Source organism: Condylura cristata, unplaced genomic scaffold (genome assembly GCF_000260355.1).
Source record: "Condylura cristata isolate star-nosed mole 26May11 unplaced genomic scaffold, ConCri1.0 scaffold00030, whole genome shotgun sequence".
Taxonomy (NCBI): domain Eukaryota; kingdom Metazoa; phylum Chordata; class Mammalia; order Eulipotyphla; family Talpidae; genus Condylura; species Condylura cristata.
The window spans coordinates 3,027,508-3,038,380 of NW_004567131.1; the positions used below are offsets into that span (position 1 = coordinate 3,027,508).

Below are 10,873 nucleotides of genomic sequence, written 5' to 3' on the forward strand. Positions count from 1 at the left end.
ACCTCTGCCTTTTATCCTTTTCTTTCCCTCTTTTCTTCTTTTATGCTATTGACAATGTGCTTTTTTTTTTTATGTAACAGCCATTCTTTTGCCTTCTTGCTGCTGTTTCTGATCTGCTGTGGGCTTACCAAATAATCAAATAGTTTAAGTAGGTACTAAGAAAATCATAAAAATGTATCAACTTTGAAACATCAGTTTTAGCCACTCCTGGTTCTCTGCTGTACTCTTATTCATGAGGTTACTATATAAATGGGTTGTCAACTGCGCTCATTTATCCTCTGATAGTATTCCAATTTTGGCTTTACAAATTTTAATAGACCATTGCAACAGCATATCACTTTTTTCCCCTAATGTGATCATTCTTACCCTATTATAATTTTCTTTTAGGTACGCAATAACTGTTTGGTATTTTGATGCAGATGAAAGAGCACGAGCTAAAGTAAAATATCTAACAGGTAAACACTATTCGGGGCCAGGGTCTACTGGAAGGAAAACACCCCATCGTTGGGTTATGCTTTCACTGAGCACAGACACAGCCTTTATGCACACCGTAAAGACTTACTTGCTCCTGGTTTTTGTCCAATTCCTAATTCCCTTATTTTCCCTTATTTGAAAGGGAAATTTCACAAGTCACAAGAGACTTTTGTTATCCCTAACAAATGAAATTGTTTAAAGGTTAGGAAAATTTGAAGCAAAGAAGTCTGAGGGAATTATTTAAATATAAGCAGTTTTTCTGTGATTATCCTTTTTGATCACAGGCCGCCACGCTCTTCTTGGTAACTACCACGTCACTTCCTATCATTCTTCCCTTAGAAGGAAGTTAACATGTTTTCCTTTTTAAATGCAAATGCTCTAACGTATACTCCCAGTCTCCATGTTGAATACATGGACTTGGACATAACGAAAACTAGTGAAAAGGACATGAATTAAATTCAGTAAATCTGATGGGCATGTAGCATTTCTGTCAGTGGTGTCCATCATAGGTCAACGCCCTTATACTAAATCTGAAGGTCTTGCAATGTGCTAGTCCTGCCCCATTTATGAATTGTCTCTTGAAGCAATGGGTCTTGTTTTTCCCTGGAATGGACCACTTAACCTATCTTTTATTTTATCCTATTGTGTATTTCCAAAAGTCCATTGAGTAATTTATTTATTAACTGGCTATAGTCTGATGTGCCATTGAGCATCCTACATCAAGCTTTTATAAAACTAGAAAAATTGAATGCCCAAGCCTTTTCTAAAGTATTCTTTGTGACAGAAGCCTAGTGGTATGCTTTCAGTGATGTTGAACACTGGTAGTTTATAGCCATCCATAATGCTTTTAAAATAAAAAACCAAAATCATCATCTCTGTGCTAAGTGATGGGTTTTCCCTTGGAAGGTTTACTAGTTGAGAGAAACACAGTCTTTATGATGTAATACTGAGGGTAGGTTAAAATATAAGAGTGATGGTTTTCAGCGATGTATGTTAACAAAGTTGAAATATGGTGTCTACTGTTAGGAACTCAGGTGGGAAGTTGTAATAGAAGTTCTTAATGGTCTTTGTTTTTTGTTTGTTTTTTTACTTTGCAGGTGAAAAAGGTGTGAGGGTTGAACTCAATAAACCTTCTGATACAATCAGTAAAGACATCTTGTAGAGCCTTTGATCCAGCAATACCCCACTTCATCTACAATAATTGTTGACACTATTTGTTTAACTTGTGAATACGAATAAATGAGATAAAGACAAAATAGACAACCAGTTGGCATTTTAATAAGGAAACCGAAACAACTTTTGTGTTGCATCAGACAGAAGATTTTGACTGTGTGGCTTTGTACTGCATGATAGACTCCAAACCTGTGATTGCTTATGGGAAGAATATAAGCTATCAACTGAAAATGTTATCTACGTCTAGACATGAAATAAACGCCCTAGGTAGATTTTTTTCATTCTTATATTTTGCCAGATCTGTCATCTAGCTGACTTCATTTCATCTCTCCCTTTTTTATATAGTCAAGTTTGAATTTGAAATAATTTTTGTATGATCAGGTACAATTTATCAAAACTGAATTGAAAAAATTACAGTATTATTTCCCAAAATAGCATCAATCTATTTTTGTAAACTTCTTCGAACTATTAAATTTTGCCCTAAAAGACATCTTATAATGATTGTTGCCAGTGACTGATGATTAATTTTCTTTTTACTTCATAAGAATAGGAGCACTTTAATTACCAACCGAAAAGTCAGATTGTTTTGTAGTCTTGTCTCACACTAATTTGAAATCTTAAAGATTGCTGCTGTTGTTTTTTTGACATTGTTAATAATGGAACATAATAGTAAAATCATCACCACTTACAATCAATAACTTTTTGTTCATGTTTTATAAGGAAAAAATATACACTAAGAAGGTTTTATCTTTTAAGTTAAAAAAAAATGACTGGCACTAAATGAACTTGAGGTTATCCTCAACATCAAGTTCCCAAGATAAGGGCTTTCTTACACTTTTCAGGTGTGTCCTATAGATTGTAGGAGATAATGTCTTCTTCCTATGGCTTTTCCTTTGCTGCCCTTCAAGTTGATTGTAGTTCAATTCTACTGTTATGTTTCCTTCCTATTCCTGTGACCCATCTGACCTGCAGACCACGACTTTGTGTCTGTGGGACCTCATCAGGGGGAGACTGAACCGTGTTGTGACACTCACTGGTACAGTGACTCCTCAACCACTGTTGAAATGTTTATTTCCCAAATGTGATGCTGACATCTTATCAGTGCTGGAATATGTATGTTTATCTTTTAAAAAAAAAAAAAAAAGGCAAGTCAGATACTATTTTTATGTTTTATGGGTTTTCCTTTTTTACTTTTCAGAAAAAAAGTATTACAGAATCACACAAGACCTCCCGGCTGTCTGTTGTGTAATATATGAATTGGAGTGGGTATCTTAATACTTCAGCTTCTCCCCAGGTTCTTTAGCGGAGCCCAAACAGTGGTATCAATATTTTGCATGAATTTTGGGTGTAAGATCTTTCCTACTTCAGTTTTCTCTCTCCGTCCTTGATCTTCTTTGCCAAAATAATGTGAGTGTACAGAAACATTTCTGTATATTTCAACTTATGACCGTTTTAGCATCTGTATAGTTTGTATTCAATTAGAGACCTTTTCTATGGAAAGCTCAGTAATTTTTATTAAAAGATTGCTATTGTTCATGTAAAACATGAAAAAATTGTTTAGTGAAACTGACAGTTTGGATTTAGGGTGGGATTAAATATTCAGTATTATGATCTCACTTAGAAAAACCTGCAGGAGCAAATTATAGTTTATTGTTGTTTTTCCTTGCTCTTAATTCAGTTTTGTTCCACTTCCTCTCCTTGTTCCCGATAATACAATGTAACATCTCTACTGTAAGTGCCTCTGCCAGCCCAACCCAACTTTGCCATCTGGTCTGCAGTGTAGGGTACTCCAGTGGGCCACAGCTCCAAGTGTTACATCGTTTTTAAGTCTAGCAGAAATCATTATGTTGATGGGAGGTTGAATTGTCAAAGTGGACAGCAACAGCCTTTTTATCTGGGAGCCCTGTGTCATTTCAAATATGTATTCTGCTGTTGTGCAAAGTGTCAGATTCAAGTATCTGTGGGCTGTACTTGCCAGATAGGTCTTAAATTTTGTATTTGGGGGTAACATTTTTAAAATTTCATGGAGATCATTCAGAAAGGATAAAGAAGTCAGGATAGTCATTTCTTTAATGACCTTTTAAAATCTGTTCATTTTATGTTAGTGGGACCGTTAATTTGGCACCAAGCAGGACTCTATTTAAAACAAAACTTAAAACTCTGTGGCCTACATTGTTTAAACCTGGTTAAAGCTCAAGTTTCATAATGCTGTTTTTGATCAATACATTAACCAGCTGTAAGACACAGACCTTTATCAATAGCAGGCAAAGAATTTCAGGATTCTAATACAGACTGTAAAGTCATGTGACTTGAAAAGCAGTGTTCCGTTATGAAAGAGCTCTCAAGTTGCTTGTAAAGCTAATCTAATTAAAAAGTTGTATAAATGTTTTTGAAAAAATTATGGTTATTATTTCCAGCTGTGTTTCTTCTGGTTTTTGTTTGTAACCCTTTTATCATACACTGACTTTCTGAGTGGGCCTTCCATCCCACCCCATGCTTTTCTGTCACACATCTATGTCTTTGTTCAGAACATTTGATGTTCCCGTTATAAACAATAACATGGAAGAGAGAGAACAGAGGAGCTCATCGACTTTAGAAACATCCTGGGGTAATTGTACTGTCTGTGGATCTGTGTGTGGATTCTTGCCTCTGTAAGAGGATTTTTAAAGTTACTCTGGCATTCACAGAGTGTTTACTGCAAACAGGACTGGTTACGAGGCTATCGCTGGTTGCTACAGGTGTCCTGCTGTATGTACGCTTAAGTTTCATTGTGTGGTCATTGATTAAAATATAAGAGCTCTCATAATATGGGATCAATATCAACACACATGTTCATTTATTTTTAAAAACTTTTAATGTGGTGTTTCTCTTATTGTCCAGCATTTATGGCATTTGGAGAGTTACATTAAAATATAACTGGGTGGGCTGAAGGAGAGTCTGAGAGCAAACAAGTTAGAGATGAAGATTAATTAGTGTGTGAATAAGCACAATAGACAATGACAAATCTGTTTAGTTCTGAACTCAACCACTTAATATTTTTTGACCTTCTAAGCCTTTTTCATCTGAATACGCACACTGGCCTCCAGACTTAAGGACCATTGTACAAGCCCTAAATGAAATACTGATTGCATTTGTGGTGTGTGTGGTCCAATAATGAGAGCTGTTTTTAGGGTATGGACTGCAGTGATATATATTAAATCATATATTTAATAATATAAATATACATTGGGTGTTTTTTAAGTTTTTTCAATTAATTTGTAAAGTCTCATAAATACCCAGCTCCATTTCTTTTCTTTTTCTTTTTTTTTAAGATTTATTTATTTGTGCATACAGAACTGGGATACAGGCCAGAAGCTCATGGGCGGCAAGAGGCTTCACCAGAGACAGAGTGGGGAGCAGGACAGGCAGATCGACGAAGTACACTGCTGAGGGGAGCAGCGGGTGGGTCAGGAGAGGTCTGCCACGCCATGTGGTCACCTCCGGGGCAGACGGGGATCGAACGCAATCGGAAGTGACTTTAGCTTCTTAGTGCAGTGCCTTAACCCGCTGCGCCACCAGGGAGGGCCCACTTTTTTTTTTTTTAAAGATTTATTTATGCATACAGAACTGGGGTACAGGCCAGAGGTGCGAGGGGTATGAGGACTCTCCAGAGAGTGGGTAACAGAACAGGCAGATTGACTAAATACACTATTGAGGGGAGCAGTGGACAGGTCAGAAGAGGTCTGCTGTGCCATGTGGGTCAGGTCCCTGGCCGGGGATTGAACTCATACTATAGTGGCCATGATAGCTTCGGCCCCTAGAGAACAAATTTTGACTAGTTTTAAGTGATTGGTTCTTCTGGTGTTTGTCTTTTAATAACATAATTACATTGTCACACAGTGACTTTCAGTGTTGTGTACTGACTTCCTCACATGGAAGAACATAGGTCTTTCCAGCCCTCCTCTCCCACCCTCCCATGCACAAGTACACCTTGGGTTTCATTACGGAACTCTGTGGCCACACAGCTGAGGTTAAGGGTCTCTGGCACGACTCTTTGTGCTATCCAAAGCTGAGACATAGAGGAAACCATTGTGACTTTTCTCCTCCAGTTTACTTTTTCCCTTATGTCTTAGTTTATCTTTTGCCCTGTGGCTTCCAACCTGCAGCAACCTGGAGTGATTGCTCTTTCTCCCTGGAACATTGCTGTCTTCCTTGGATCTTTCTCCATGGTTGGAGAGTGCCTTTACCACTCTGTTGGATCTTCTGCTTCCTGGATCCCCTGTCTTCCTCCTCCTGAATGAGGACTTACTTCCTCATTCTGGTAGAGCATGTCCTCTAATAGTTTCTGTGAAAGAATATGTGAGTGGTGCATTTCATGAGCTCAGTGGTTTAGTTTTACTCCCAAACTTCACCAGTAATTTGCCCGAGTTTAGAATTTTAGTGTGGGGTCATTTTCCTTGGAATTTTGAAGGCATTACCTCACTGGTTCTAGTTTCCAGTGAGGAAAATGAGAAATCTGAAGTCATGCATATTCCCGTATCTTTCCATGTAGTCTTTTCCTCCGTGTATTCGTAGTATTCTTGAGTGTTGGCTGACACTCAGTCAGTATGCTGGGCTTACAAGCTATAAATGCATGCCTCTGGGGGGACATTTTCTTGTGATGTACAGTAATTCTCCTCTGTTCTTTGTAGAATGCCTGGCATTCTGACAGAACTCTAATGTTTTGAGCTTGTCACTCTCTTCTAGTTACTAAGTGTGTATCTTTTAACTTATTTTGGGGACATCTATTTTCCAGTTCATCAAGGGTTTCATGAAAGTCTACTACCTGGTCTTTCATTTTCAAGAGTGCTTTTATTCTCTAAATTATAAAAATAGATAACCTGTTAAGGGGATACAGTATTTAACCTTTGTCATTTCTGTCTTCCTCACATGTCTTCCTTGTACTGCTCTGTGTTAATATTTTAGGGGAGGCACTTGGGCCTCTGGCTCTTAAAAAGATTGACAGCTAAATCTCAGTATTTCTTTCCAAGGAAAATAGTTCTTTCCAAGAAATACTCAGCTTCATCTGGGTTTCTTTCAAAATGATGTCAATACCACGTAGACAAGAACAAAGTCTCCTGTCATCTGTATCTGCAGCATAACAGAAACAGAAAAGGTCAAGCAAAGAAATAAGCATTCGAAACTGAAGCAGCATGAGAACTCATGGAGCAGAGTGGGGTGGAAACTCAAAAGGCAGGAGCCAAAGGCAAAGAGGGCCTCCTGGTGGTAGTACATAGGCCCCCTCTATGAGTAATGGAAATTCTGATCAACTTGACATCAGGACACAGGTTTGAAAGTTCATGAGATTGAAAGTACCATTTCTGGGAGAGGGAGAAATGTCTCCTAGAGACTTGCTGAAGTGAAAGAAGGAAGCAAGTATTCTTCAAATAAAAAAAAAAAAAAAGCATCAGAGGAGACTCCAACCCCACCTACCTCACAAAAGGTACTCTTTTTAAGAAATCTGCTATACCAATAGTACTTTCAAATCAGAAGCCCAGCAAGCCCCACAAACCCTTCAAACCTGCCTATATAGACCAACATTTTGCAAGTCAAGGAAAATAACTTCAAAATGACAGAAAAAGGATGACATCTATACATATATAAGAAAACAAAATGAGCCTTACAACTGATGGGAATTCCTCAGCCATTTGCAGAAGAAAATAATCCTAAGTACTTCTAAACAGGACTTTGCAAAAATACAAACTAATGCCTGACATTAGAAATTCAAAATCTCAGAACAAAAATGAACCAAAAGAAAACCCCAGGAGGGTGAAACAAGTTGATGTAGATCAGCAAAGAAACTCAAAAAGAAAGTGACACAAGATTACGTTTTAAGGTGCCTAAGGGATGATAAATTTGCAGAAAATACATTGAAGGGTATTGGGAGAAGTAGGAAAGTGGTCAAGAGAACACAGCGTAACAGGTAGAGGCAGAATGGACACATGCATTTGTATTGTATGCTCACACAGTGTAAGGCTGTTTGGTGATCAGAGCAGAAAATGACAAATACACAATAATACGAATGATTTACCAATACCATGTTAAGCTAGATTCTCATATGAATTCATGCAGGTTTTTATTTATGTGGTGGTAATGCACTCAACGAAAGTTGGTGGGTATTTATAGTAAGGTACTGGAAACCATTGTGTGTGTATATGCATAATTTATTTATTGGATTATAGTAAATGTATATAAATACATTTTGAAATGCTGAGGAATCTTTTAAAAAATACCCTCCTGTGGGCCCTCCCTGGTGGTGTGGTGGGTTAAAGCACAGCACCAAGAAGCTAAAGCCACTTCAACATGAGTTCGATCCCCGCCCCTAAGGTGAATGGCATGGCAGACCTCTGCTCTGCTGACTTCCTGCTGCTCCCCTCAACAGTGTACTTCATCAGTCGGCCTGTTCTGCACGCCACACTCTGGTGAATCTACTCACCACCCCTGCACCTCTGGCCTGTACCCCAGTTCCGTATGCATAAATAAATGTTTAAAAAAATACCCTCGGGTAATTGTAAGTGAAATTTACAATAATTTTCATGTATTTATTTTACAAGGAATGCTTATAACCTGGAATGATTTGGGTCTGAAGATTATTCTAGCTCAAAAATACACAAACTTTGATTATTCAAGGAAATGTGGGACTATGTTCATCGATGTGTTTTAGCAATAGCAGGGGTGCTTCAGAAATGCTACCCATTGCACTTACCACCAAGTCTCTTAAGAGGTTCTTCATTGTTCTTCTCAAACTTTGATTTGGGAAAACGGTGGTGTGGCCTAGGATGCTTTCAAGCTAATTTAGACTGTGTACAGTGTATAGTGATAAGTTAGACATATTCAAAGGAAGAGTCCCGTATCAGAAATAGTAGAAAAACACAGGTCTTGCTTTGCCTGTTGGATATTATTAGCATGTTTGTCATCTGGGTATTGGTACATCTTTTCTCTTGCTGTAGAAGACCTGAGTATATGTTAGTGTTTGAAATGAAAGGTGAAATGAAGACACGTAAGATGATTAAGGTGCCCAATAGATGTCCCTATTAATTGAAACAAGCACAGTTTTGGTCTGCTGTGTCCTCTCTCCCAGATCTTGATTATAACCCACCTTTTTCTTTCTGTGAATCACAATTACCAATTATTGTTCTGTTACAGGCAGGTAAAGGGGCACCCCTGATCCCCCAAACCTGCCTGCTCTGAATAGGTTCTGCCACCTGCTGCATCAGGACAAGACATGTTAAGACCTTTAATGGAAAAAAAAACTTTAATACAATGAATGTGCAATACAGAAAAGACAAAGAATATAGTTTCTAAACCAAACACCCAAAGTTACCCGTCCCCTCGTGGGTAAAAGCCCATCCAAATGGGATTGGCCCAAAGCAAGGCCTGAAAGCCTGCCACAAGTCTAAAGCACTTCTGGCCGGGCCCCTTAGAAAAGGGTCAGAAATGACCAAATAAGTTTGGGAGAGGAAACCCACATCTGTTTTGATCAGCCCAAGACCAAGAAATAAAAGTTGCTGCTTCACATGTCTCTGCTCCATGCGCCTCCCTCAGTTCTCCGTCTGGCTCTCTGTCCTGTTTCCTTCTCCTTTGGTCTCCTCTCTAGATTCTTCTCCTCCCTGCTCAGTTCCACCCTCCTTTTGGTGGAGCAGGGGACCAGGAACCTCCCTTTTTCCTGGGGGCCACCCTGTTGCAGTTCCAATTGTTAGCTAGTTTCTGGTCCATTGGGCTTTGCTTTGCCTTCAGCCTTTTAGAAAAATTTAACTTACCACGAGCGCCCCCTGGTGTTCAACAAGAGAACTTTTTAAAAAGGATTGATTTATGCATCCAGAACTGGGGTGCAGGCCATAGGTGCAGGGTTCGTTAGAGGATTCTAACGGAGACAAGAGTGGGGACAGAGTACGCGGGTCGACAAGAGGAGAAGCTGAGAGGAGAAGCGGGCGGGTCAGGAGAGGTCTACTGCACCAGGTGGATCACCTCTGGGGCAGGTGGGGATCGAACTCATGCTGAAGTGGCTTTGGCTTCTTAATGCTATGATTTAATCTGCTGTGCCACCAGGGAGGGCCCCAAGAGAGTATTTTTATAGTTTTCATACTGTTACAGGACCCCCCAATTCTGTTAGAGAACAAAATCTGTAATAGGATCGGGGGAGAGGGACACACCTGAAGCCCAAAACCTGCCTGCTCTAAGTGGGTTCTGCCGTCTGCTGCGTCAAGACAAAACATATAAAACTTTAATGAAAAGGGACTTTAATACAGTAAATATACATTACGGAGCACAAAGAATATAACTTCTAAATCAAACACCTGAAGTTACCCATCCCCTCGTGGGCAAAAGTCAACCCAAAAGGGATTGGCCCAAAGCAAGGCCTGAAAGCCCGCCACAAGACTAAAGCACCTTCTGGCCAGGACCCATGGAAAAGGGTCAGAAATGGCCAGACAAGTCTGGGAAGAAAAGAGCAAAATCAATATAAACACTGCCATAGTCACCTCCCTACAAGTATTTCACCCACGTCTGCCTTAACCAGTCCAGGGTCAGGAAACAAGCCCGGTGGCTTGCTCAGGTCTCCTGGCTCTCCATCCTCCTTCATTCTTTCTCTTCTCTCCTTTTTCTCTGCTCAGTTCCACCCTCCTTCTGGGTGGGGCAGGGAACCTGGAACTTCCCTTTTTCCTAGGGACCACCCTGTTACAATACTAGTACTGAAAAAAAGTCTCTGTACAACATTGTAAACTTTTGTTATGGTATAGTTCCAGAGTCACTTAATATCAAGTTTTTTACTTCAAAAGATGTGATAATGAAGTATATAATTATGTAATTTTAACATTCTAGTGGAATGTTAGAAAAAAAATAAAGCCAGAGCTGATTTTCATCCTCTCCATATTTCAACTCCCAAAGCAATTGAATGTGTAGTAATTGTCTTATTCAAGTTTCATTTCATTTGGGTGGATACAGCTGCTATCAACAATGCAACTTAAGGCTAAGCAGGCAACCATAACCCTTTAAGGGTTAAAGATCCAAAACAAAGAACAGGAAACTAGCCCCTAATACCAGGATTAACAAACTAGAGTTCAGCTTTGTTCTCTGAGCAACCCAGAGGGATGAAATGCCACTTGTGCCTGAGGCACATGCCACCACTTTGTTTTGACATTGTAATTTAATTTTAAACTCCCATAACCTTGGGATGAGGGGGAGCCATGAGTACAACTTCAAAACTTTA

At 39.3% G+C, this 10,873-nt stretch overlaps 1 protein-coding gene across 1 annotated transcript in view; it reads left to right on the top strand.

The window, feature by feature from the left end:
* The window catches only part of EGLN1 (egl-9 family hypoxia-inducible factor 1), a 45,942-nt gene extending 43,815 nt beyond the window's left edge, over positions 1-2,127 (top strand). The window contains exons 4-5 of the mRNA XM_012731406.1: positions 388-455; positions 1,572-2,127. Of these exons, the coding sequence (XP_012586860.1) occupies positions 388-455; positions 1,572-1,636 (133 nt within the window). The 3' untranslated portion in view covers positions 1,637-2,127. The remainder of the gene's footprint in view (positions 1-387; positions 456-1,571) is intronic.
* Positions 2,128-10,873: the final 8,746 nt, after the last annotated feature.